Source organism: Vulpes vulpes, chromosome 10, assembly GCF_048418805.1.
Source record: "Vulpes vulpes isolate BD-2025 chromosome 10, VulVul3, whole genome shotgun sequence".
Taxonomy (NCBI): domain Eukaryota; kingdom Metazoa; phylum Chordata; class Mammalia; order Carnivora; family Canidae; genus Vulpes; species Vulpes vulpes.
The window spans coordinates 21,483,656-21,511,390 of record NC_132789.1 but is presented as its reverse complement, the minus strand read 5'-3'; the positions used below and the strand labels follow the sequence as shown (position 1 = coordinate 21,511,390).

General features: G+C 49.6%; 2 protein-coding genes across 14 annotated transcripts in view; one reads left to right on the top strand and one right to left on the bottom strand.

Moving 5' to 3' along the window:
* SRRD (SRR1 domain containing) overlaps positions 1 to 762 on the bottom strand; it is a 31,914-nt gene extending 31,152 nt beyond the window's left edge. For 2 of the 3 annotated variants that reach the window (XR_011994681.1, XM_072723125.1), the window contains exon 1: positions 571 to 762. Coding sequence is in view for 2 of the 3 variants with exons in the window: in XM_072723125.1 (XP_072579226.1) it covers positions 571 to 743 (173 nt within the window). In the remaining variant the exon portion in view is untranslated. The remainder of the gene's footprint in view (positions 1 to 570) is intronic. The other variant, XM_026002873.2, reaches the window with a different exon arrangement.
* HPS4 (HPS4 biogenesis of lysosomal organelles complex 3 subunit 2) lies at positions 752 to 27,735 on the top strand. 11 transcript variants are annotated; one of them, XR_011994677.1, is made up of 16 exons: positions 764 to 860; positions 1,704 to 1,843; positions 2,346 to 2,875; positions 5,093 to 5,183; positions 7,366 to 7,509; positions 11,499 to 11,606; positions 12,034 to 12,150; positions 13,678 to 13,772; positions 14,914 to 14,986; positions 16,145 to 16,181; positions 17,116 to 17,212; positions 17,821 to 18,742; positions 23,368 to 23,500; positions 23,975 to 24,083; positions 24,662 to 24,823; positions 26,476 to 27,735. XR_011994677.1 is itself a non-coding variant. In XM_072723109.1 (15 exons), the coding sequence occupies exons 3-15, from the start codon at positions 2,835 to 2,837 to the stop codon at positions 26,645 to 26,647; spliced, it is 2,139 nt and encodes a 712-aa protein (XP_072579210.1). In that variant the 5' UTR covers positions 752 to 860; positions 1,704 to 1,847; positions 2,346 to 2,834; the 3' UTR covers positions 26,648 to 27,735. The 11 variants fall into 11 exon arrangements, 6 of the variants coding, with proteins under 6 accessions (XP_072579210.1, XP_072579209.1, XP_072579213.1 ...); XR_011994676.1 differs by having other exon boundaries at positions 769 to 860; positions 1,704 to 1,847; XR_011994678.1 differs by lacking the exon at positions 764 to 860 and adding an exon at positions 955 to 1,419 and having other exon boundaries at positions 1,704 to 1,847.

Sequence of the window (27,735 nt, the reverse complement as noted above, 5' to 3'; positions counted from 1 at the left end):
TTGAAGGCCCGAGGACAAGGCCTGGAAATCTGGCCCCAAGCCTGAGCCCTATCAGGTTCCCAGGTGTCTGGGACACTCAAACTGATGGCACGTGTAGAATGCTTAGGCCAGTGGCGGGCACACAGGAGCTCCTCAAGCGGCTGGCGGTGATGATCGCGAGGCTGGCGATCACGCTGGCGTTGCTGCCCTAGCGCCAGCAATACCGATAACCAACACTGGACAGGATCAATACCAAGCGCCGGTACTGCGCTTACGCCGCGCCAGGCACCGTGGTTCACATGTACTCTCGGAGGTGGGTTACGTCTACTATTGCACTGAATCCGTAAAACAGGCCTCCATAGGGGCTATTTGCAGATCTCGGAAGAGAAAACTGAGGCACGGGGTTCCCAGCCGAGCCCGGGCTCACGCCGCTGGCTGCGCAAGAAGAGGAATGACCGCCTTTACTACGACCCGGCCTGAAAGGAGCTCCGTACTCCCGTTAAACCCGAGCGACAACCCTAAGGGCTTGCCGTGTGCCCACCTTACAGACGGCGAGACTGAGGCTCGGTCCCAGGCCCACCCCGCACTCACGCGGCCTCCTGGAGGCGACGAAGCACGACTGCGCGGTCCGCCTCGGTCTCGGCCTCCCGGCCCAGCGCCGCCGCCTGCCTCCCCCGGGGACGCCGCGCGGCCGAGCGCCTTCTCTTCCGCGGGGCTGCCGCCCGCCAGGGCCCCGGCGCCTCCGCCGCCGCCGCCGCCGCCATGGCCTCCTGACGTCACCGGCGCGACGCCCGACGTCATCGCCGCGCGCCCGCGCCCGGGGATTTCAGGGGGCGGCAGGCGCGGGCGGCGCGGGATCCCGGGGCGACTCGGCCGCGCGCGTAGGTACCGGGCGGGGCCGCTGGCGCCCACCCTGCGGGGCCCGAGCCGCGGGCTGCCCGGCGGGCCCGGCGGGGGCGGGGCGCGGACGCCGAGGGGCGGGACCGGCCGACCGCGCCGCTGGGCCCCGCCGGCCTCGCCGCCCGCACCTCTGCTCGCAGACCCCCGCCCCGGGAGCCGGTGCCCTGGGCCAGCTCCCGGGGCCGGCGTTAGCGCCCCTTTCCCTGGCCGGCTGCTCGCCGAGGCCGCTCCCTGCACCCACCACCTCCCTGCCGCAGGCCCTGCGGCCACGGCCGGCTGTTGCTGCGCCTTCCCGGGCCGCCGGAGCCTTCTCTGGCCGCGTTCCGGCGCCGGCCTGCCCCGGGCATCACCGGGCTCCTCTGGACCGTTCAGAGGCGAGAGCGGGGAGCCTGGCGGCGTAGGGCCCAGTCTTGGAAGGAGGGCGACTGCCCTCGATTCCGCCGGCCCCCGGCCCGTGCGCAGGGAGACCCGCCGAGGGGGCCTCAAGCCTTGGAAACGCAGACATTTACAGGCCCAGAGAGTCGGGGGAGTCCGCCCTAGGTACTTCTCTCCAGGGAAAGAGCCTTAAAGAGCTGTTGTAGCCCCTGGAGGCTGACAGGTGGGGCTCGAGCATTTGAGACCCTGTGTCTGGGACCTCAAGCTTGCACAGAGCCACGGCAGTTCCCAAGGGACCAAGGCTGCTCTCGTGGCAGAGCCCAGCCCTGTTTCGTCCTGCAGTGTCACCCAGGCCAGCGGGCCGCCGTTCCTGGGGAGGCAGGTTGTATCTTGTGAGCTGCCTGCGTCTGCAGGGAGCAAGCCAGAAACCAGTAATTCTTTTTTTACAGATTTTTTACTTATGTATTCATGAGACACACACAGAGAGAGGCAGAGGCACAGGCAGAGGGGGAAGGAGAAGCAGGCTCCATGCCGGGAGCCCCACGCGGGACTCGATCCCGGGTCTCCAGGAGCACGCCCTGGGATGAAGGCAGGTGCTGAACCGCTGAGCCACCCGGGCTGCCCTGAAACCAGTCATTTTTGAACAGTGCAAGAGATAAGTAATAAACCAGGGCCCCTTCTGACTGTGAAATTCCATGATACTCGGTCTTCTGTTCTTTTGCAGTTTGAAAGCCACTCGATAAGCTTGTTTTGTTTTGAAAACTTGCCCAGCTCTGGAATGCATGTTCAGCCCACTGTGGAGCTGTCAAGGTGACAGTTCCTTATTTTGAGTTCCATAATTACTGCAGCAACGGCCTTATTTGTATAGTTGTGGTTGGCACCCAGAGTTTTTTCACACCAGCTATTTAATTTTACGTTCTGTGAGGCATAGCTGTTGAGAGAAACTGAGGAACTTACTCTCAAGTCCTGCTGCAGCCTTTTTTTTTTTTTTTTTTTTGGTTCTCTTTGAAGGATACCACTTGCCTGACCCTGATAGGTCACATGCTCTCTCATGGGTTTCTGAAATAATCTATTCCTTGTGTTTATTTTAGGACCAAGGCACTGGTGTTTGAACGGGAAGCTTCACAACGTTTAAAAGAATCTTCAGAGCAGCTTTGAACCAGACAAACTAGAAATCTCTTCAGAACACCGCCTCCAGCATGCTTCCCCCCTATTGGGCTTTCCTGGCTGGGAGGTTTTTGGAGAGGTCGTTCTGCAGGGAGCCAGACTGCTGATCCTCATGAAACCAGCTTAGTGGATTTGACTTTTATGGGAGAATCCTCTTGCTTTATTATATACTCTCTGCCAGACTTCTAAGAGGTGTGGAAGCATTCATGGCACTGACGAGCCTGTGGGGAAGCAAGTAGCACTTTCATGCTGAATGATCACCAAGCGGGTGGCAGTTTTGTGGAAAACATTTCAACCTTTCACATCTGGATTTCCTGGATCGGGGACACAGAGGAACGGTGGCTGCTGGGGCACAAGGACTGCTACCAGACACAAAACTCCAAATAAATGGAATGAGGGCGACAGGCAAGTAAATGGCCACCACTACCTCAACAGAGCCGACGTCAGCCTCCTGGTGAGTAGCAAGGCCTCTGTGGCTTACTTCCTGCCAGGCTTCTGGACCCATGTTTTGGATTAACTGCAAATCCCCAGCCAGGCTGTCTTGATTTCATTAGGGGGAGGGGCGGGGGAAAAAGGCACTTTTGTTCTCGGAGCAGGCAAATCAAGCATGTGAGCCATTTCTCTCCTGAGCTGCCAGATTGTCACCGTGCAGTGTTTGAGTGACTTGAGCATTGCTGGTAGACGGCAGAAAAAATGGCCATGGCCGGGTCACACAGCCGGCTTTGATGACAGTAGCCTTTGTAGCCTTTGTTGGTAAGAGATGAGAAATGGCTGCAGTGTGGAGCTCCACTACTAGAAGAGGTTTGGCCAGTCCACCTCTTGAAGGGTATTACACAACGTCTGCCTGAAACTCCATTCCCTTCTCAACTCCAAATGGGTTAAGCCTCTCTTCTCATTTGCTTCAGCAAACATTCCTTGGGAAATGAAAGCAAAAGGCATGTTTTTTTTGTTTTGTTTTGTTTTGTTTTTAAAGATTTTACTTACTTATTCATGAGAAACACAGAGAAAGAGGCAGAGACACAGGCAGAGGGAGAAGTAGGCTCCATGCATGGAGCCCGATGCGGGACTCGATCCTGGGACTCCAGGATTACGCCCTAGGCCAAAGGCAGACGCTCAACAGCTGAGCCACCAAAGTGTCCCCTAGTTTTCTATTGTGTGCCTGAGTGAGGGTGCTTTCACTCAGAGAACATAGGAGGGGGTAAGTGGGGCCTGGCAGTGGGGTTTCTGATTGGAGTTTGACACATTTTTGAGGCCTTTTGATCTTGACTTGCCCTGCAGCCAGCTGCACACGTGGGCCTGGAACTCAGAAAAGCAGACTGCACTAGAAACAGAGTTCCCACTTGTCATCAGGAAGAGAAGGTGGGAGCCAGAGAGAGTGGCAGGGGGAGGGTGTAGATCCAGGAAAAAGAGCACACGTGACAGAGCGGTCACAGCTCCTCCTCCTTATACTCTAGCCTGATGAGTGTGCTTTCAGAGAGGTAAAACCCGGGTCCAGCTCCTGGGAGAGAGAGAGAGGCAGAGACACAGGCAGAGGGAGAAGCAGGCTGCATGCAGGGAGCCCGACGTGGGATTCGATCCCGGGTCTCCAGGATGGTGCCCTGGGCCAAAGGCAGGCGCCAAACCGCTGGGCCACCCAGGGATCCCCCTGCTTTGTAGTTTTAAACAGGTTAATTGTGGTTACATGGCAGAGTCGACTGTGAGAGTCCTTAGCAAAGAATAGAGGATTATGGAAATTGAGAAGAGAGATTTATCTGGGAGGAGGAAATCAGAAATTTAATGAGGGGTAATATCAGAGTTGTACTTACATACTGTTAGGGTTTTGCCAGGCAGAGAGGGGTTCAGGGCTCTGCTGTGAACTCTCTTGAGCCCCATTTTCCCATTATAGACTCTATCCTGCATTAAAACTGTATGTTTATTGTCTCCCTGCTATCGCCTTGGCCCCAAGGCTGTTAGAGGGAGAGCACACTGTCGGACGTCATTTACTGTTCATCGAACAAATGCATGAATTTATGGTCCAAGGGAATTGAGAATGTCCAAGGAATATTTCCAGAGGGAATGTCCAAGGAATATTTCCAGAGATCATCATGTCCCGCAGTTGTGAGGTGTGCAGCTAGACATCCCTAACTAATTTTATTATCCAAGCCTGAAAAGACAATATATATGGTTGTATGGTTAAGGGTCCGTGTCTCAAACAAGAGATGCCACTGGGTGCTCTGTCTCTCCTCTGGCTACTCGTTGGTCTTTCTGGCCAGTCTGACAGCTGGATAGAGGCATATTTTTAGTTTGACTGGACAGCACTCATGAAATGGTTTTTATTATCGATTTGTAGCTACTGGGTTCTTTCTCCTCTGAGGCCACCAGAAGACTTCTCAAATACTAGGTAATGAGACCTTCTCACTCTGGAAAAGAGGAAGCTGTGGTTTTTTGTTTGTTTTTTTTTAAAGATATTTATTTATTCATGAGAGACACAGAGAGAGAGAGGCAGAGACAGAAGCAGGCTCCATGCAGGCAGCCCAATGTGGGACTCGATCCCAGGACTCCAGGATCACGCCCTGAGCCGAAGGCAGACACTCAACTGCTGAGCCACCCAGGCGTCCCGAGGAAGCTGTGTTTTAACATGCCTTGATCACTGGATGAAAGGAAACATGGCTCTATTCTGTTCTCTTGCCAGGTGGAATTATTTTTTCCTTTATGATAGTTCAAAGGTAAAGGAAGAAGGGGATCCAACGAGAGCTGGCATTTGTTATTTCTATCCTCCTCAGGTAAGCGCCACAGCGTGTTACTATTCGGTGGGGATCCTACTGCTTCAGAGTGGTGGCTTTTCAAAAGTATAGCATTGACATTGGGACAGTTATCTTTGCATTACCCAGGCATTTGACATTTCTGCTCTCTTATTCTTAGTTATATTATTTTTGTTGTTCTGGTCTTGAAATTGCCAGACAGCTCTACACTCCATCCTCTAGCTCTCTGTGAACATCCTGATTTTCTGTCTGCTTCCCCTTGCTCCCAAGTTTTGATCGGCTCATTTAAAACACTTTTCTTTAAAAAAAGATTTATTGGGGGAATATTATTCAGCCATTAGAAATGACAAATACCCACCATTTTCTTCGATGTGGATGGAGCTGGAGGGTATTATGCTGAGTGAAATAAGTCAATCGGAGAAGGACAGACATTATATAGTCTCATTCATTTGGGGAATATAAAAGGTAATGAAGGGGAGTAAAGGGGAAAGGAGAAAAAATGAGTGGGAAATATCAGAAAGGGAGACAGAACATGAGAGACTCCCAACTCTGGGAAACAAACTAGGGGTGGTAGAAAGGGAGGTGGGCGGGGGGTGGAGGTGACTGGGTGACGGGCACTGAGGGGGGAGCTTGATGGGATGAGCACTGGGTGTTATTCTATATGTTGGCAAATTGAACACCAATAAAAAATAAATAAAAAAAAAAAGATTTATTGGGGATCCTTGGGTGGCTCAGTGGTTTGGCACCTGCCTTCAACCCAGGACATGATCCTGGAGACCCGGGATCAAGTCCCACATCAGGCTCCCTGCATGGAGCCTGCTTCTCCTTCTGCCTATGTCTCTGTTTCTCTCTCTCTCTCTCTCTCTGTGTGTGTGTGTGTCTCTCATGAATAAATAAATAAAATCTTTTTAAAAAAAAAAGATTTATTTTAGAGAGAGAAAGTATGTGCATGGATAATTTCGGGGAGGGGCAAAGAGAGAATCTCAAACAGACACTCCACTGAGTTTAGAATCCTACTTGAGGCTCTGTCTGCCATCCTGAGATGATGACCAGAGCCAAAACCAAGAGTCAGATGCTCAACTGACTTAGCCACCCAGGGGCCCCTAAAACACTTTTATTCAAACTGTACAAAAGCAGTGAGGAGAGTATCATGAACCCTCATGAACCAGTTAACTAGTGACAATAATTCCTTAGTGTCATGTGATACTATCTGTATTCAAATTTTGCCTTTCTGTCTTAGAGGCTACTTAATCAGACCTTGCTCCTTCCTTCCATGCCCCCCCTTCCTTCCCCACCACCCACCTTCCTAGTCAAGATCCAAACAAGGTCCACATATTCCATTTGATTTTTTTGTGTTTTAAGTCTCTTTTCTTGTGTAACACTCCTCACCCACCAACTCATAACCACCTAACCTCCCTCTTGCCCCCTCACCCTGGCTATGCCACTGAATTACTAAAGAAGCCAGGGTATTTGCACAGTAGAATGTCAGAAGGTCCCACACTCTGGATTAGCTGGATCACTTCCTCGTGGCAGTGTCATTTCAAGTCTTCCTTCCCCTGTACTCCTTTACAAGAGTAGTAAGATCTGGAGCTCTGATTAGGTTTAAGTTTGGTTCTTTTAAGCAAGACTTCTTCCTGATGGGTGTGTAGATTTTCTGTTGCATGACACGATGTCTGGCTTCCCCACAGTTGAGTCAATGCTGAGACCAATTAGGAGGTCTGTGTATTCACTCATATGATCACACTCCCACTTGGGTAGTTGGGATTTATCTGAGCTGCTCTGGCCACTCTTCAGGGAATCTGAACAGGGACCAAGGGCTCCTGGTGCAGCCCACATCAGGCCTCTAGTCTTATGAACAAAAACATAGTTCTGCCCAGGCATCATGTGCACTCAGCTGTGAATGTTTTTGGCAGTTCTGTCCTCCCAGGTAGGGGACCACACACTAGGCCTGACAAGGGCCTAGGAGTGAATACTGATGCCTTGTAAGCCATGGAAGGTCTGCATCACACATTCTCCTTTGTCATTGGTATTACCGCCCTTCAATAGGAAAATCATGCTTAGCTCCCAGGCCATCTGAAAGCAGGTAACAGCCCAGATCTGGCCTGCCAGCCATAGTCTACTACAGCTTCAGCCCTGCTCTAAGGAATGTCATTCAAGTTCAACAGTTTCAGCTTCCCCTCTGGTCTTTACTGCTTCCCCACAGACCCTTTTGGACCAGCAGGACTTGCTCTGTGGACAGATTGCTGGCGTTGTGCGCTGTATCTCTGACCTCTCTGCCTCTGCCCCTGCCCTCATTCGTCTGCGGAAACTGAAGTTCGCCATCAAGGTTGATGGAGAGTACCTTTGGGTAAGTTTACTAGGGAGAACCTAGGGTTGCCTCCACCATGAGCCATCTGTCTTGCTGACAAGTGCTGTGTCGCCAAAGAGCTTTGGTGTCTAAGATCCCCTCCACACCCATAGAGGCTACGTGCATTATCATCACACTGCCTATCTGTAGGTGCCACTGTAACTGAATGTTCTCCAAAACCTTTCTTTCTTCCTTCCTTTCTTTTTTTGAAGATTGTATTTATTTATTTGAGAGACAGTGTGTGTGAGAGAGAGAGAGCACGAGCAGGGAACCCGATGCGGGGCTCGATCCCAGGACCCTGGCTGGGATCATGACCTGAGCCGAAGGCAAGCGCTTAATCAACTGAGCCATCCAGGTGCCCTCAAGAACATTTCTAACCTGTCCTGCATTGCATGTGGCTGCTTTCTCATTGCCTTTGAGGAACTTCAGCCAGCCTGCAGAAACTCTCCTTGCTCTGTGATATAGATCAGGTTTTCATTCTCTGTCTTTTCTCCTCTGTACTCCCCGAATTTACAGGGCAGTTGGCCCAGAAATTCGGAAACATTGATATATAGATGTTGGATTTCAAAAAACCATTAAAAAATGATAAAAACCATTTCTTTACAGCTGATGGTACCATACACACTAGGGTTTTTTTTTTTTTTTTAAGATTTTATTTATTTATTCATGAGAGAGACACACACACACACACAGAGAGGTAGAGACACAGGCAGAGGGAGAAGCAGGCTCCACACAGGGAGCCCAACATGGGACTCGATCCTGGGTCTCCAGGATCACACCCTGGGCTGAAGGCAGCACTAAACCACTAAGCCACTGTAGCTGCCGCACACTAGGGTCTTATTGTCCTATGCCTACACTCACTTAAAACTGATTTCCGAGGTGAAAGGATGTTTGAGCGTGAGGTGGTATATTCAGCTTTGCATGTATGCCTGCCAGCATCGTATTATGACACTTTTCTCACATGGCAAACCGTTGAAGGAATTTTACAGTGAACACTCATCTTCTTCACAACACTTCCAGATTCTACAGGTACCATTTTATCGTATACATTATTTACCACAGTAGTCTTAGCACATCTGTCCATCTATCCCCTCATCTTTTGGCAATCCAGGTTTTATTTGAACGCTTGCCAAAATTGCACACACTAATATACTCCTCCTGCCCACCCCAGTACGTCATTGTGTATAACATTAAGTAGAGTTCAGTAGTGCTTTGTGATTTTTGCAGAGGCAGGGGAGGGGGTAAGAGTTACATACACTGAAACACACAAAAATCTTGAGTGCACCCTGAACGAGTTTGGACAAATGACTCTCTGACACAAATCCCATCAAGACGCAGAATGTTAGCATCACTCCGGGCAGCTCCCTGACGTCCAGTTAATTCTCACCCCAAGCCCCAAGCAACTGTTGTTTTCTCATTTTTCCCCTCCACAGGTAAGTTTCGCCTGTTCTAGAAGTCACAAGAGTGAAATAGTATGTATCATATTCCTCTCTGTGGGCTGCTTTTGTGTACTGTGAGCCTGTTGGGCATGGATCAGTAGTTCATTCCTTTTTACTGTTCAACAGCTTTGTCTGAATGTCCATTGTCTGGATAGGTCTAATTAACTTTCCTTTTTCTAGAACTATGAGCCATGTCCAGTGAAGGGCAATTAAGAATAAGGCCCCTAGGAATGTTCCTATCTGAGTCTTCTTGTGGTTATGACTTTTCATTTCTCGTGGGTAAATATCTAGGTCACAGGGTAGATGTATGTTGAATTTCTAAGAAACTGCCAGACTTTTTCCCAAAGCAGTTGCACCATTTTACACTCATACTAACCATGTGTGTGAGAGAATTGGTTATTCCGTGTCCTTGTCAATGCATGCTGTCAGTCTGTTCAATTTGAGCCATTCTGCTGGGTGTGTAGTGATATCTTATTGTGGTTTGCATTTACATTTCCTTAGTGACTAATGATACTATGGGCACTGATATCTCCCTTTGAGAAGTGTCTGTCCAAAGCTTTTTTGCCTATTTTTTAAATTGGGTTTTCTTTCTTTACGGAGTCTGAGTTCTCTATATATATCAGCTGTTTGTTAGATACATACTTTAAAGGCATTTTCTCCCAGTTTGTGGTGTGCCTGTCAGTTTTCTTAATGATGTCTTTTGAAGAGAAGAACATTTTAATTTTTTTAAGTTTATTTATTTAAGTAATCTCTACACCCAACGTGGGGCTCAAACTCACAACCTGGAGATCAGGAGTCACAGGCACCCCCAGAATGTTTTAATTTTAATGAAGTCTAACTTAGCAATTTTATCCTTTGTGGTTATTGCCTTCTGTATCCTGTCTGAAACCATTCCCTACCCTGTTGGAGAAGACATTCTCCAATTTTTTTGGTCAGCTTTATAGTTTCCACTTTTAAACTTAAGTCTGGGGGGGATCCCTGGGTGGCTCAGCGGTTTAGCACCTGCCTTTGGCCCAGGGTGCGATCCTGGAGACCAGGGATCGAGTCCCGCCTTGGGTTCCTGGCATGGAGTCTGCTTCTCCCTCTGCCTGTGTCTCTGCCTCTCTGTGTGTGTCTCTCTGTCTATCACGAATAAATAACTAAATAAATCTTAAAAAAAATAAATAAACTTAAGTCTGGGGATGCCTGGGTGGCTCAGTAGTTGAGCATCTGCCTTCGGCTCAGGGCGTGATCCCAGGATCCGGGATCAAGTCCCATGTCGGGATCCCTGCGAGGAGCCTGCTTCTCCCTCTGCCTATAGCTCTGCCTCTTTCTCTGTGTGTCTCATGAATGAATAAATAAATCTTAAAAAAATAATAAAAATAAACTTAGGTCTGTAACCCACCTTGGATTAATATTTGTGCATGATGTGACATAGAGGTCAAAGGTCACCTTTTACCCTATGGATATCCAGTGGCTCTGGTGCCATGGTTGAAAAAAATCTTCTGCTTGGATTCCTTTGGCTCTTCTCTTGATGATCAGGTGACTGCTGTAGTGGGGGTTTGTTTCTGGGCTCTATTCTTTTGCATTGATCTATTGGAAGATCTCATATAAGTACTGCACTGTCTTGAAATCAGATAGTCTAAGCTGGAGGACAAAAATCTTTATGCTTTTCCAAGACAGCTTTGGCTAATTTAGGTCCTTTGTGTTTCTCTCATGGAATCAGCGTGTCAGTTTCTGAAGAAAAGCTGGCAGGTTTATGATTAGAGTTGCATTTAATCTATAGATCAATCAGGGAAGAAGTAAGCACTCACTGTATGGTTAACCCTTGGATGACATCAGTGAACAAAACAAGGATCCTGGCCTTGGTGGAGCTTACATTCAGAGGGAATTTATTTGTTTTCCATCAGGGTTGGTTTATTTCTTTTAAGTTTCTGGTGATTTCCTTAGGAAAGTTTCCTAGAGGTTGAATCACTGAATCAAAGAATACAAAATTTTTTCAGGCTCTTTAAACATGTAGCCAGATTACTTTTTGGGCAAGCACAGGTTTCTCTTCTGAGGAGCTAAGCCCCACAACAGCACTCTGGAGCTTTAGAACAGGGTGATGATTTGGTCAGTTCCCTTCCCAAAACACTTGATCCAGCTGGGGAGATGAAGTTGGAGTCGGATTCCTGTCCAGCGTTTGTAATGAACCCCACATAAAATATCCAGTGCCCAGATAACAGTCCTGAAGATGTAAGGGGTCAGAAAAGAGGTCAGTACTGATTAAGGTGATCAGAATGGGCACCAGGAAGGTGCTGGAATCTGCAGCAGGCTCCGAGAGGATGGACGAGTCCTGAACAAATGGACGGGGAAAGGAGGCCATGCCAGGTGGGACAGCATAAATAGATAGAAAAAAGTACTTGTTCTGTTGGGGACCAGCTGCACTGGAGTGGATGGTGAAGGCCAGGGGCTGACCTATCAGTTTGGATGGGCTATGGATTCTAGCTCTATAGAGCCCTGGGTGCCAGACCTCCAGGCTTGGACTCAAAGCAAAGAAAAATGCCTGTCTTCTGGTTTCCATCTTCCCAGGTACTAGGGTGTGATGTGGGGCTCCCTGACCATAGCTGCGAGCAGTTTCTGGATCAGCTTGTTGGAGTCTTTAATTTTTACAATGGGCCCGTTGCTCTGGCTTATAAGGTATGAAGATTGTGGTAAGCGGTCTTCTGCGACCCCCTTCAGCAAACCCAACATCGCCAGAACATAGCATTACTTTGGGGCTGTTAGACTTCGTGTAAATACATCATGTCCACTAACAAGGTCAAGGGGCCTGGGAACTCCTCTCAGATGCCTTTGTGCCTCAGTGGGGGAGGTTGTGTCCACCGTGCATGTCTGTCCCCATGTCCTCCACCCTGGACAGATGGTTGGAAAGAGCAGGGTGCCACCCACGAGTGCTGGATCTGTGGTAGGTGAGTCCTTGGGGCAGGAGGTGGGGTCTCATGTGCATAGGAGGTTTACAGCAGGCCCTGCCTTCTGGCCAGTTTCCTGTGTGAGGAATGAATTTTGTAGTAGTAGGGAGCCTTCCCAAAGGGTATGTCTCGCTAACCTCAGATGGTTCCCGTTTTAGAACCGTTCTCAGGAAGACCTGCGTGCCGAGTGGGACGCCTTCATTGACCAGATTCTGAGGAACACTAGTGATCTGCACAAGATATTCAGTTCCCTCTGGAACCTGGACCGAACTAAAGTAATCCCTTCATCCCCCTTACCCATTTCATGTAAAGGGATAGAGCTCCTGGACGTTTCTCTTTTTCTCCTTAAATGGCCTGTATATCTGGAGAAGGAACTAGAGTGTCATTCCCCAGTCAGGATAGTTATGAAGACCTGCCCTCTGTTTCCATGCTGCCATTGGCCAGCTGTATGAGCATGGACAGACCAAGTCTCCTCAGAGAACCCTTCCCTTACCCACAGACTGCTGTCCCAGTGCCCGCTGCTCCCAGAACCGTTTTGACAACACAAGAAGACAGTGCCTAAAATGGCACAGAGTAAATACTCAGTAAAGGGTGGTGTTATTTTGCTAGTGCCCCAGAAGCATGGAATTCTGGCATCTGAAGGTCCCCGTCTCTCTTGATATTCTCAACACCAAAAATGCCCAGTGGTAACATTTTAAAAACAAAGTTTCTCTCTCTGGGAGGGAGAACTTGGGAGCGTTTTGTCCCAGAGCCATTCCATTGGTCACTGGCGTTCAGGGATGTACAGGCTGCTTATAGGGCTGGCCTGACCACCTGAACTGCCTGTTACTCCGTGGCCTTGACCTTGGTGAACATCACAGTTGCGTTGTGAAGGGCCAAAGGGAGACGTGAGGCCTTGCCCCCTAAAGAGCTGACCACCTGCACCCCAAGCACCTGAAGAGATGTCTGGGTCACGTCTCACCACAGTAGTTAAGAGGGTCCCTTCAAAATGGATGTGGCGTTGTGACTCTGCCTTCACAGAGCATGACTCCGGCTAGAAATGGGGACAGGTTTTTCTGGCTCCTGTTGGAAGAAATTTTTAAATTTGGCCCCTTACAGAATGGCTGGTTGGCTGGGACTGGGCATTGTCTCGAGGATGTGAAAGAGCAGCATCATCTCCAAAGCTTGCTCTGTTGGCGTGGCGCTTGCAGGTTCTAGCTGCCAGCAGGAAAAAGGAAGAGGCTTTTAGTTACTGCTGGTGACTCTTGACCAGGTGCAGATCCTTTTCTGGTATTTTTAGGGACTTCCAGGCAACTGACTCCTTACAAGGAGCGTGGGCTGAGGATTATTTCCCTGAGCAAGACACCAGGATGTTTTCATTTTACGTTACAGGGCAGAATTATGGGGCCTGGCAGGACACGAAGCCAGCTCTTTGGCAGTGGGGCTTGTGCTCCAGAGGGAAGGGAGAGGATTGGGGTGTGTGGCTTTACCTTTCTCCTCTCTGCTGCCTCCTGGTCTCAGCATCGAGTCAGGGTCTCCTGAGGGGAGACCTGCCTTGCCCCCTGTGAGTGGCCACATGCCATATTGGCTGTACCTTTCCACTTCTGCAGAAGCTGCCCTGTTCCAAGAATTGCATTTTGCATCATCTGCAGTTCTGAGTATAGAAGTAGAACGTAGACCCCAGATGTGACATAGATGTTACCATGTGGCACCTTCTCCTTTTCCCTGGTTTTGGCCTATGACTTGTTTATCTGTTCTATAAAGCCCCCTCCTCTTCCCACCTTTACCCGCTCATCTGTGGGTGTGCTTCTCGCCCTGCCCAGGTGGAGCCACTATTGTTGCTGAAGGCAGCCCTCATTCTGCAGACCTGCCAGCGCTCGCCTCACATTCTAGCTGGCTGCATCCTCTATAAGGGACTGTGAGTAATACCAGACCCTCTCCTGCACCCAATCCCCCTGCCACAGAACTGACCATCCCAGCCACCTCCGGTTCATGAGTGGAGAGCTCTATCTCTGGCCAGTTCCAAGAGAGCTGTTTTGGCAAATATCAGATAGTTTAGATTTGACTTAGGGTACATCCATGTCTTACAGTGAAGCTGGGAAATTGGAAATTGTGTCCAGAAAAGAGTTTGGAATATAAGGCAGTTTTAGAGAGATCCACGTAAGTCTCAGCATGAGGCATGCCTTATACCTAGCAGTCTACAAAATGCTAATGCAGAATGCCCCAGGTTGTCAGCAGCCAGCACTGGAGGTAGAGGGGTGTGGAAGCTTGCTGTGGCCCTCCTGCTGCCTGGGGCCCCAGGGCTCTTGCTACGGCCAGCCCTGCATAGCTACAAAGCAGCCTTACCTGCTTTTGCTCCAGCTCCTGCCTGCCTCCTGACTGCATCTGTCCTTTGGCTGGTCTCTGAGATCTCAGCATACCTCTTTATGTAGTTGGATGGCATTGGAGGGAGCCCGAGGGATCATTTGTGGTCTGAGGCTCTCCTCATGGAGGGCTGCTGCTTGTGTCCAGAGCTTTTTGAATACTGGATGAATATGTGAGCAGAGAAGCTCTGTGGGCCTGATGGGCTGGGTTTCCAGTCCTGGTCTCACCTTCCTGGCCCTGTGACCTTAGGCCTTGCTGAGTTTTCTCTACTGGAAAAGAACCAAATGAGAGGGCAAACGTAGAAGGACCTAGCACAGGCCCTACTTCCCAGTGGCTATCGGCACAGAACAGACCCTGGTGCCTTTCTTTTTTACTCACAATCGTGCCACAATTGACTTAACTACTCTCTGTTCGATGGACATTTGGGTGGTTTACCCATTCCTATAATGATTTTGCCTTTTTTTTCTATAATCAGTACTCTCTAGCGTGCATCTTGGTACAAGGCCGGTCAGAATGTTGGGACATTTTGAAGTTTGGTAGGAATGGCCAGAGTGCCCTCCATAAAGGGTTTTGCCAGTTGAAACTCCCACCATCTATGTCCCCAGGATCCTTGCCAGTTAGGGTATTAGCAATCTTTCCATTTCAGAGTCCTGTGATGTATTTTGTCTCACGGTGTTCTTGTTCCTGTGACCTAGGATTGTTAGTACCCAGCTCCCACCCTCCCTCACGGCCAAGGTCCTGATTCATCCAGCTGTACCTCGGGACCAGGTATTGTAAAGCCCACCCACCTGACTGGGGTGCTTTGTCCAGAGCAGAAAAAATAAAGAATTTTTAAGCAAAAACAAAACAAAACAAACAACAACAAAAAAACCCCCACAAAGCTATGTAATGTGATCTCAAACTATTATTTAAAAAAATGCATAAACTTCAAGGAAAATATGTGTAAGATTAACACTATTAGCTTGTGGGTGAGGAAATTTTATGGATTTTTGTGGGGAGGGGGAAGTTTTTGTCTCGAGTAAAATTATATAACTTAAAACATGAGTTTTTTACAAAGCCACTAAAAGAAGAATGCCACATCATTTCTTTTTTCTTTTTTTTAGATTTTATTTATTTGAGATAGAGAGTGCACGCACATGCACAAGTAGAGAGAGGGATTAGAGGGAGAGGGAGAAGCAGACTCCCCCCTGAGCAGGGAGCCTGATGCAGGGCTTACCCCAGAACCCTTAGGTGATGGTGACCTGAACCAAAGGCAGACACTTAACCCACGGAGCCACCCAGGCATCCCTGACCACATCATTTCATAGGAGTGAAAGCCATGCTGGCTAGAAGAGTTTTTGTATTTTGTTTTGTTTTGTTTTGTTTTGGTGCATTATTTTGGAACCTTTGGTGGAAATGTCTGGAAAGCTCTTTCGAGAAAATTCCTAATTTTAGAGAAAATTAGGTTTGTCACTTCGATTGTGAGTCAGAATAAACCAGAGAGATCTAGTGTAGCCTTTGGTTTAGGTCAGATGCTTTATCATGAGGGTCACTGGACGTTCACATATTTGTCGTGCTGGAATGTGTGTGCCAGGGCTGTGGCAGGTGCTGGTATATTGTGACAGATGAGTTCTCCAAAGGCGTAAAAGGTAACAGGAATCCTCATTTTCATTCCCAGACGAGGGAAACAAATCAGAGCGTGAAGCCTAATGTGTGTTTGGGGAGAGCTGCTGCCTGTGTAGGGCGCAGGTTCTCGCCTGACCCTGGCCACGGTGGTGAGCAAGCAGCTTGGGGGAGTTTCTGTTCCATCTGCTTTGTTGCTGGCATGTGGTCAGGGCCAGAATTCTGGGCCTGGATAAGTTTTATGAACAGATGGCACAGCACAGTCCTGATGATTTGGTCAGGAGGAGAAACCCGACACCAATTTCTGTGTGTATTTATTCGCAGAGAAGACCTGCAGGAGGGGGTGCCCTGCAGGAAAATGGTAAGTGGCAAGGTGCATCACTGTATCTTGAGAATGCAGTCTTTTTTATGCTGCCTGTCCCCTACACAAGTCAGAGGAAGGCCAAGCAGTCCCACGAGTTCTTTCATCTGCTTGTAGATTAGGAGAATAGACTAGAGCTTTCAGAATGAAGTTACCCACCAGAATCCTGATCATAGGCTCATGGTTTTAGACGTATCTTTTAAAGCCTTGTTTTCAGATGCTTCTTAACTCATTGTTACCAGACTGCTCAAACTAGGTCCAGGGGATTCTGGTTAGGAGGGGCTGAGATAAATGACAGCGGCCAGAAAGACCTTCTGCAAGATGTGGAGGCATCTCTAAGAGGGTTATTTTGTGTGTGTGTGTGTGTGTGTGTGTTTGTGTGTGTGTGTGTGTTTAAGATTTTATTTATTCATGAGAGACACAGAAAGAGAGAGAGGCAGAGACACAGGCAGAGGGAGAGGCAGGCTCCACGTAGGGAGCCCGATGTGGGACTTGATCCCGGGTGTTCAGGATCATGCCCTGAGCTGAAGGCAGGCATCAAACCGCTGAGCCACCCAGGCGTCCTGGGTTATTTTGTTTTATTTTGAAGCCTAAGTTAGGGCAGATCCCTGTTGTCAGTTGGAAGTGGTTTCTTTTCTTTTCTTTCTTTTTCCAGCTTTTATCTTTTTTTTTTTTTTTAAGTGCTGCTAGATTTTCTTCCCCCAAAAGTCACCTTTCTCTGCAGGGAGGAGTAAAGTTGCTCATGAGGGCTCCTTCCTTGCTGGGCACAGAAACTGTAGCTGCGGTTTTGTGTCTTTTGTTCTGGACTGAGGAGCGTGTCAGAGCGCAGCTGTCTGAGCCAGCATGTGATTCAGATGCATCACCCTGAGAACAGTGCCCCTCTGTCTTCCCTGGCCCAGGGCAGAGCCCTGTCCATGTTGCTTTGTGATTCTAGGAGCGGCACTACCCCCAAATGTCCGGATCATGCCTGTGTTCCTGACTGAAGAAGAGGCCATCAGCCTCCGTGAATTCCCAAGGGAGCAGGCAGCTAGGTAAGGAGCCACAGGAGTGTCTTCTTATACGATGCTGAAGGGATTTCCTCATGTGGTCTATCCAGACAAGCCCCTGGACATCCCAGCCTCCCATATTCCATTGTCTACACACTTTGTGGTGGAAGGGGCATCTGGGACTTGAGCATGTAGATAACAGGTGGCTGGCATGGTGAGATGGGTATAGGTTTCAAGTCCCCCATCTGTTGCTTATCAGCTGTGTAACCTAGGGCAAGTCCATTCCCTGCCTGAGCCTTAGGGTTTCATCTGTAAAAGGGACCCAGTGATAACTTACTTCGTGGGCTCCGTGTCAAAATTGGAAATAGTGTATGTATTAGCATCTAGTAGAGGGCTTAACTCCGAGCAGACTTGCAGATGTAGGCCCTGCCATCTTCAGCAGGGGACCTGGTAGCACTTGAGGGCCAGACGTTGCCTTACTTTTACTCCGGTGGTTAGACCACTAAGGACTCTTAGGTTCTGTGGCCTCGGGCACCCATTTGTCACCAGTGGCCCTGCTTTTTAGGGAAGCAGTTCTTCAGTGTCCTCCAGGGACGGGCACTTGCCCTGCACTTGGCCCGGCACCCCTTCCTCACATCTGCCTTGTTTGTCAGCCCTGCTGCACCACCCACCAGACTCCAGGAGTGCTCAGCCCAGCAGCCTCCACACACTTGGAGCACAGCTGCCCCAACAGAAAATGCCACTGGACACGTGGAGCCCATGGCTTGGATGTTGGCAACCACTCCTGAGTTTGCGTGTCCTGACGTAGCATGGCCAGATGGCAAGGGGGAGAACGGGCACTTGCCTGGCCGTGATCTGGAGAACATTATGCCTGCAAAACCGCACCATCCCTCCAGGGACGAGGGTCCTGGTCTTGGCAGCTCCCTAGCAAAGGAACCTCGTCTGCCCTGGGAGGAGGAGGAACCAGACCTGTCTGCAGTCCACATTCCAGAAGCTCAGGAAACAGAAACATCCTCAGGTGATTTTGCCCTCTTGAGTATGGGCACCCCAGATGGTGGTAGTCCTGGCTTTGAGGAATCTGTCAGGGACTCTGGTGACGGGGAACCTGAGCCACCTGACCCGCTGCCTGTGGGCATAGCCACCAGCAGCCTCCTCTCTCTGTCTACTCCTGAGATGCTCATCCAGAATGGAGCTGTGGAACAGCATGACAACCTTCCAGGAGAGAGCAGCCAAGATGCCTCTCCCAGGAAAGACCACCTCCCCAGAAGGACAAACAGGCCTCGGTCATGGCCTTGCTTAGACTGGAGGCAGAGAGGCACCATGCTTTCCGTGGGGAAACAGGGCGTGGAGCAGTGTATTGGGGTTCATGACAGCTCCTCAGCACCCGGCGGCTCAGACATGGCAGGGTCTCAGGACGATGGTACTTCTGCAGACAGAAGCGACCCTGGGTCAACGCCAGCATCCCGTGTGGGCCTTGTGCCAATGAATCTCTACACCCACAGTGTTAATGGTCTGATGCTGTCCCTGCTGGCCGAGGAGCTGCTGCTGGGCGACGATGCAGCCATTGAGGAGGTGGTGAGTGTATGCACACCTGCCTCCTGGGAGTGGGGACAGGCAGGGAGGGGGTTCCCCTTGCAGCAGTGTGCAGGGCTGCCTGACCTCATGGGTCATCCCCACCTGCTTTACACAGTAGGGATGACGGAATAGCACCTACGCCCTGGGTTTGGTGAGGGTTGGTGAATCCAGTGCAGAGCACGGTGCTGGGGGCAGAGACTTCCGAGTCCAGTTCTGTGGTTCTTCCCCTGCTTCTTCCATCTTCCCAAAGTGCAAGTCTGGGATACTTCGGTTTTCCCTTCAGCAGTGTCAGGTTGCTCACAGGCCCTGCCTTAAGGTGCAGAGCAGCATCACACAGGTGAAGACAGGCAACACAGCAAGGGTTGTGCTGCCGCTGACACCACTACCACCACCGATGGCCTCACTTCTAGCCTGGGCAGCTGTAGGCTGTGTCGGTTGGAGTCAGTACTCTGCCTCTATCACAACCCAGGTGGGGAGTATTCTGGAAGGCCACAGTTTTCCTCCCGTGAACCTTGGTGATCTGAAGCTCCTTCCTAGTGGGCCTAGGACATTTGAAATGCTAACGGGCTCCAGAAAGTTCCTCTTCAAGCACATAGAGCAGTGAGCTGACCTTCTCAGAGCCTAGGCCCACGCTGGAGCTCCAGTTGCTATAGTAACAGCCTTGCCTGGTTGGCAGGGAAGTGGTAGTAGGAAGAACAGCAGGTTGAAATAGCTGCTGGGCAAATGGTGTCCTGGGGCTTGCTTTGTTTCTGTTCTTAAATCTGTATTATTCTAAGGCGATCTTATTAGCATGCAGGGCTCCTGACCCTTGGGAAGCGAGCCAGTCACCTTGGGGCACTGAAGAGGAGGGCAGGCAGCTTCCCCAGCGTGGAGCCTTGAGGCCAGAGGCTGCTCCTCTGCTGGCTTGCCTGGCTTATCTCCCCTTTCCACAGACCGCGCGGCACCCCATGGTGGTTCAGTTGCTTCCTGCACCCTCCTTCACCGCTGCTGGAAGGGACTTACCCACTCCCTTCCGCTAGCAACACAACACGGGGCGGTGGGTACGGTGCTATGTGTGTCGTCTCTCCCTGATGATGCCTTGGTATTTGTGGCCTCCTCTGCTTTGTGCCAAGCAGCAGACAGGTTATTTTGAAGACCCAGGATTTGGAAGCAATGAAGTGGATAGATCTTTAGCTACCCCCCCACCCTGCCCCCAAAAAAGAAAATGAAAAAATAGCATAGGCTGCTCCTGAGGAAGGAAATAAAATGTATTCTGCATTCAGTGGCTGCTAAAGCCTTGCTGTCTGCTATTTCTGCCATTTCATCTCCCCGTTCCTACCCCCACCCCCGTCCCGCCCCCGTTTGTCTGCTCCCCCACTGAGCTGACCTGGGAGTGATCAGACTTGGTTTCTCACACCCTGCCTCAACCCTATGGGGACAGCGGCCTCTGGCCTCCGTGGGCTGTCATACAAAGGAGGGTTTGGTGTGAGGTGGGCCCCAGGAGAAAGAGCAGTGCCACGAAACCTCTAAAAAGAGTGAGAAGTAACTGACTTTGATCAGTTTGCTGATTTGAGAGTGGCCTTTGTCTGTCAGGCCCGAAGTCTGTCTGTTTTATAATGGGGAGAGATCTTTTTTTTTTTTTTTTTTTTAAGGATTTTATTTATTTAATCATGAGAGACAGAGAGAAAGAGAGGCAGAGGCATAGGTGAGGGAGAAGCAGGCTCCATGCAGGGAGCCCAATGTGGGACTCAATCCCAGGACTCCATGATCATGCCCTGAGCCAAAGGCAGATGCTCAACCACTGAGCCACCCAGGTGTCCCTAGGGAGAGATCTTTTATTGCCTTTTTGTTCTGGACCTGCATACAAAATACTTGATCAGATTTCCCTCCAGACCCTCTGCTGCTGTCAAGAAAAGCAAGTCCCCTGCAGAATAGTAAACCACAGTTCAGATATAACCGTGAACACACCCCTTTGAAAGTGCTCCTTGATCATATTACACACCACCAAGGGACCCCCATGTCATTTGCCATCTTGTCTTTCAGTGGGTGAACTGCCACCTCTTCATGCTTGTTGAGGGTTGGGGTGGGGCGCTGGGGGGATGGTTGTGGGGGTCAGGGGGTGGAGGGGTGGGGAGCAGCCAGGAGAGGTTGCCAGGGGTTCAGAGAAAACATATGCTCACACCAGGGGGCAGCATAGAGCCAGTGATAATTTGCTGCTCAAAACCCAAGATAATCTCAACTGACCTTCAAAGACCAGGATCAGATCAATGATTGATTGGCACAGTAGGACTTTGAGCTGTCAGTGTACAGTATATGAGGCCTGAGGTTAGTGCCAGGGAATTAGTGTAAAGTACTTCATGAACGTGCACCCCTCACCCATGAAACTAGTGCTTTGGGTGAAGGTGTGTTACTGCATCATTTCTTCTGCACCTCATGGCCCACACTGACATTCAAGCCACTTGCTTTACTACTGACTAGAAACTGGAGGATCCAGGAATTAGGCCCATGATTAGACATCATGTCTCCTAGGACTGTTGTGAGGATCATGTGGGTGCTAGTGTTATGTCAGGGGTTGGCAGATTTTTAAGGGAAAGGAACATCTAGCACCTATTTTCAGCTTTGTACAATTACTCAGCTCTGCTGTGGTAGTACAATAACAACCGTAGATAATACGTAAATAAACGTAGTGGCTATGTTCCAGTGATGCTTTACTTATGGATGCAGAAATTGGAACTTTGTATAATTTCCATATGTTACCATATGATTCTTTTGATTTTTTTTTTTCCAACCATATAAAACTATGAAAACCATTCTTAGCTCTCAGGCTATATGAAAACAGGCAACTGGCTGGATTTGGCCTACAGGCCATTGGTTCAGTAACCCCTCATATAGTTGAAAGCATTAGTTACCAGTAAAAACTTGTCTACGTATTATCTGGCATAATGTCTTGTGGTTGTGTGTATTTATGCTTAAGTGACTTTATCTTGAGTAGAAGTTAGGCAGAAGATTCCAGAAGCAGAGTTTGGTGCCTATAGGGGAAACTTGGGTTTTTGCCTGCCTCACTCTCTGTCCCCATCATCCCTTCCTTTGGGCACCAGCTCAAGATGGGAGGGATGCCGGTTAACGAGTTCCTAAGGCCCAGAAAACTTTCAGTGAGGCTGTGGTTTGATTTCTTGGTGAAGGATTGTATGGACATGTGCACCCGGGCATCTGTTCAGATAGGAGGCTCATTAGCATCAGTGAAGTTTTGTGTTGGTTCCGCCATACTGGTGGTCTGACCTGGAGATACTGTGCTTGTCTTCTCCAGGCATAGGTCCATTGACTCTTTGTGTATACCTCAATTTAAACCAAGTAACCCATAGGGGAATGTGCTTGGCATTGGATATGCTCCTTCATCTGTTTGTTGTATAGATGTTTTATGAGCACCTACTAAGGGCCTGGCACTGGGGATGTAAAGATGAACACGTGCAGTGAAAGCATGTGTGCAGATCTCTTGCTTCTGAGACACCTAGACAGAACTAAGGTCAGCTCAGTTCGCTACCAGAAATAACACTTCAGCTTCAGGACACAGACCTCAGAAGCCTGCTGTTTGCATCTCTGTTCTTTTCATGTGCACTTATTTTTTTTTTGCAGGTTTCTTGGATAATAATCCACAGACAAAAAAAAAAAAAAATCCACAGACAAGTCCTGAGTGCTTATTAAAAACTTCCTCTTATTTGATGATAATTTTCATTTTCTTGACTCTTGATAGAAAGGTTTTCCCAGGTCCCATTTTTGTTCTCTAAAACAAAGCATCATACAAAAAAGGTATAGTCCAGTGTCCTCAGCTGTGCCTGCACATGACTTGTCCTGGGGGGTGGTCTGAATATACAGGTGCTTGGGCCTCCCCTCCCCTCCCCTCCAGTTGAGACAGCTTTGCTCAACTGGATTCCTCTGCTGAACCACAGAGCACAGAAATCCATCTGACCCATGCTTCTCAGTCCCTCCAAGAATGGTGCAAGGCCAGTACCATTCTAGATGCACCAGAGAGATGAACTCATTCCAGACAGTGGGGGACTTCTGAGCACAGGCCCAGGTGAGAGGCCCTGCTGGTTCTGTGAAAATGTGCAGCCTGGGTGGGAGAGTCATGGTCAGAGGATGTACCAGGGTGCCAGTAGTGACTGTGCCTGCATGGTGAGATTATGGGCCACTTTTCGTCACTTTCTTCCTTCTCAACTTTTCTGTTCGCCTCTATCTTCTGATTTTCTACATTTTAGGAAAGCATTGGAACCTAAAGGCAAGAGGGGCGTCTGGGTGGCTCAGTCGGTTAAACGTCCAATTTCAGCGCAGGTCATGATGTCAGAGTGGTGAGATTGAGCCCCATGTTGGGCTCTGCACTGGGTATAGAGCCTGCTTGAGATTCTCTCTCCCTCTGTCCCCCAAGCCCCCAACCCCATGTTCATGCTTTCTCTCAAACAAGTAAATCTTTAAAAAAAAAAAAAAAAAAGCGTAAGAGCAGGAGTTAGTACTTCTCTAAAAACAGGTAAAAACACCAGTCAGAATCCTTTTTGCTTCATCAAGTGAACACATGGATATCCTTAGGGTCATTATTACCTAAGTGTCCTGTCTGCTGAGGTTAACTCTGCCCCCCGACCCTCCCTTTGCAGTACCACAGTAGCCTGGCATCCCTGAATGGGCTGGAGGTCCACCTGAAGGAGACACTGCCCAAGGATGCAGCTGCCATTCCCAGCAGGACGTACAACTTCACGCATTATGACCGCATCCAGAATGTGCTGACCGGTAAGGAGAGGAGCGTGGGGCCTAGGCGCCTCCTAAACATGCGTTGCGGGGAGGACTCAGGGCCAGCGCCCCCAGGGTTGGTGCTGTGCCCAGAGTTGTGGACTGCAGTTAGGATGCTGCTTTCACGCTGGGAGCCAGCTCCCACTGAGTTTAGAATTCGTCTGGCAAACACTTCCTTACTCATTTGTCTTTTTTTGGTTGTTTCTCCAACATTTTGAGAGAAGCACACACATGTTCAAATATCTGTGATCAGGTCTGCCTCGAAATTTTGCTATCCATGGGCAGAAACCTGGTGTTGCTAATTCTCAGGGACAGTGTGGTCTATTGCCTCGTGGCAGCTGGAGGGGCCCAGCACCATGGGCACCCGCATTCATGGCCCCGAGCCACACGGCTCCCAGTTTATAGTGCTGGGGTGGGGGTGGGGGAGCGGGGGAGGAGTCCACCACCCACAACTTCTGTGTCCTCTTCTGGAAGCAAACCTGCCACAGGTGGCTACCCCCCAGGACTGCCGCTTCCTCCAGGCCGTGAGCCTCATGCACGCAGACTTTGCCCGGCTGCCTGCTCTGTATGAGATGACAGTCAGGTGAGTGTTCCCCAGGGTCACTCCTGAAGTCCTGTCCCAGGGGCCCGGGCCACAGCCGTATTCATACTCCAGTGATTGTCCTTAGGGCCTCCTTTTATCCACTCCCCTGCCTGCCCACCACCACCTCCTCCCATGGGACAAAGGGCCTCTGACTCTGGCCAGAGGTGATGCCCGAGTGCTGCTGTTGCCCACTCACTTGGGTCATGTGATCACAGAAACAGATTGGCACGAAACCATGAGGTAAAATATGTGCCTCCCCTCGCCCATCACATACCCAAAAGATTCCCACAGTAATAGTCTGGTGTCTCTAACTCCAGGTTTTGTTGTTGTTGTTATGGGGTTTTCTTTTTTGGTTAGAAAATAGAGATTGCTAGTATTTTAGTCATTTTAATCATTTTTCTTCTAGAAAACAGGATCACACTAATATATTGTTTTACAAGTTCCTTTTTTCACTTTACTGTATATTCTAAGCATCTCTACATCAGTAGGCACAGATCTATAAATTAGTATTGTACTTTGTAGTATTTAACCAACTGAATTCTACTTTTTCTCCCTACATGCTTCTCTTTCGAAACCAGTAGGAGAAAATAAGGCAAGTTAGAGGGTCAGGAGGGGAGGGTGTGCTGTGCTGCTTAGTCCTTGGAATGATTTGGACAAGTGCATTTCTTTGTCCTCGTTGTACAAACAAGGATATTGAGGCACAAACAGGATAAGCAACTCGTCCCAGCATCACATTCTGAGTAAGTGGCAGAGTGAGGATTTGAACCCGACTCTCTCTGACTCTGAAGTGCACATTCTTTTCTGCACATTTCCATCTCAGGGGCAGCGTTCAGAGTGGTTGAGAGGGAGGGGTGTGGGTTTGGCCAATGCCCTGCACACTGGGGTTTCAGGCATCTCTGCCACCCAGGACCATCTCCAGCTAGTATTCCAGTATATCTTTCCATAAAAAATGTGCCTTCTCTGGCTTTAAGTCAGAGCTGCTCCAGGCCAGCGACCTAGATGAATACGTAGTTACTGGTGTGGGAACCAGTTGTGTTGGGTGTGTGGGGATCTGTCCTGAGAGGGATAGAAATAAGTGAAATGTCAGCCTGTGATCCATCAACCAACTAATGGCCCTGCAGTATTGCTTTTTTTTTTTTCTTTTTTTTTTAAGATTTTATTTATTTGAAAAAGAGAGCACAAGTAGTGGGACCTGCAGAGAGGAGAGGGAGAGGGAGAAGGTGACTCCCTGCTGAGCAAGGAGCTTATGTGTGCTCAATTCCAGGACCCTGAGATGATGACTTGAGCTAAAGACAGATCCTCACCTGACTAAGCCTCCCAGGCATCCCTCCTTGTGGTATTTCACTTTCCTTGGGGCGGAGAGGGTTTTAGAGTTGGGATACATGGCTTATTTAAAAAGTTATAGAAATGACGGCCACCATTTCTTAACCCCTCACCATGTGCTAAACAATTTATATGTATTTTGCTCATTTGGACTCTTAAAAAATCTCAGGGATGGGATTCACTATTATCCTACCCACTTTACAGATGTGGAATTTATAGCTGAGACTGAGAAAGGATGAGTAATTTAGCCAGGGGCACGCAGCTAAGAAGCCACAGGGTAGGGATCAGCACCAGGCCGTGATGCTCCCTCTCCGTGGCTGTGATGACTTGCTTATGACTCATTCTGCTGGTCCGGCGAGTGGCACAAAACACCTAGGCCAGATGGGCTCTTCTGGCCCCTTGAGCTCCCGGAAGGAGAAGCTAGAGGAGGATGGCATTCTCCCTCCTCACCTGGAAGCAAAGATCCCAATGAGGGGGCCCTAGTGGTCCCTGACTCCACCTTCTTTTACTACATTTGGGGAAACAGACTGAGGCAGGCAGGATCAAGGAACCAGATGGTTGCCTGGCCCCAGAGTCACTTCTTCCCTAGTGGACCCTCATCCCTCCCTCTGCTTCTGTGACAGGTTTCCTATTAGAAACCTGCTCCCTGCCCTCACTCCCTCCACTCATCCAGCTGCCTTCCACAGACGGTCCGTGCTCATCAGCCTGGAAGCATCACCCAGCCCTATGCCGCCAGGGCCTCATCTGTCAGATAGGGTCGCACCTCTGCTGCATAAGGCTGGTGAATCAGCCAGGCTGCTTGAGAGCGTTTGCATAGTTGGGGTTCCACCAGCAAAATGTGCACCCATTAGACAGTCGCAGCTCCAGTGAGTCGAAAGGAAAGAGAAATGGTTATAGGCACTAAGGCCTGGAACTCAAGTGCAGACATTGAACCCCAAGCCATGGCAGCCGCACCCTACAGCCGTTAGTGTCGCTGGGCTACTGCCATGCACCTGTCAAGGTCTCTGTGGTCAGAGGCCTGCACAGGCAGCATGGGACGGAACAGTCACCCCCCCATTCCCCCCGCCAGGAACGCCTCCACAGCGGTGTACGCCTGTTCCAATCCTGCCCAGGAGACCTACTTCCAGCAACTGGCAGCAGCCGCACGCAGCTCTGGCTTCCCCAGTCCTCAGGACGGCGCCTTCAGCCTCCCGGGCAGAGCCAAGCAGAAGCTGCTGAAGCATGGGGTCAATTTGCTGTGACCTGGGCCGCAGTGGGAACCTCATGACCCCGGGTGAGCACTAGCAGATCAAGTACCAGCAAAGGAAGCTCTGCCTTTTTAAACAGAAAAGGGTCCCTCTGTTTTCCTTTTCTTGGTATATTCCCGTTTTTAGGAACTGTGATGATATGTGTCTGTTACCTCCTTTTGTAGACTGAGTTTTGAGTGGGGAGTTCTTCAGGTCAGCAGACCTAGAGCACGAGATGAAGAGTTTTGTTACATTGGCCACATTGGCTTTGGCTTTGTGGCTCCTTGTACCAAAGATGGGGCAGGGCCAGGTAGTGTGCCTGTCACACTGCGTCCGAGGCACCTGGTATTTCTTATTGATATTCCATCGAGGCCTTAACTAGTACCATGAACATTCTGGTGAGTGTTTTCTCCAGAACCCTATTGTACGGAGTCCAGCGGACAGTATGGGGCAGGGCTGTGCAGGGGGGTTGGAAGTTGTCAGCAAGCAGTCCGGGACTTCCACACCTCAGGTGGGTGTTCCTCAGAGTGGTCTTCCCAGGAGGTCTGGACTCTGGATGCAGGGAGGTTGGCAGTGATGTCGAAACCACCTTATTTGCATTCTTCTGGAATTATATTTAAACCCAGGAGCCTGTTCTTTGGAACCCCCACAGTGGGGACAGATCTTGATAATGTGGAAGGGAGCCTGGGGTTTTGAGGTAACTCTCAAGACCAGGGAAATAGGTGGTGGCACACCAGCCTGTGCTCCTTTGCTGCAAGGTGGGCCAGGCGCTGGCCCCTCATGAGTGAGTGTCCTCAACGAGGAGTTTCCAGAATGTCTGGGACAAAAGCAAAAGTGTGCTGCCCAGGGGTGGCTTTGTGAAGGGGTCTGGCTGTCATCTGTGTTCCTGCCCATGTTACAGGCAGATGGTTTATGATAATGTGATGCAGATCACAGCATGAAATATTCACCAGAGCCTTAACTGTTTACTGGAAGTACCCGAGATCCCATTTGAAAACTGCAATGTTAATAATTTCATATCGGTGAACAAGTATCTAATGTTGGTGACTGTCTTTTTCTTGAAATGAGTTGTCAAAGGCTAAAAATAAAACAGTCGAAAATGC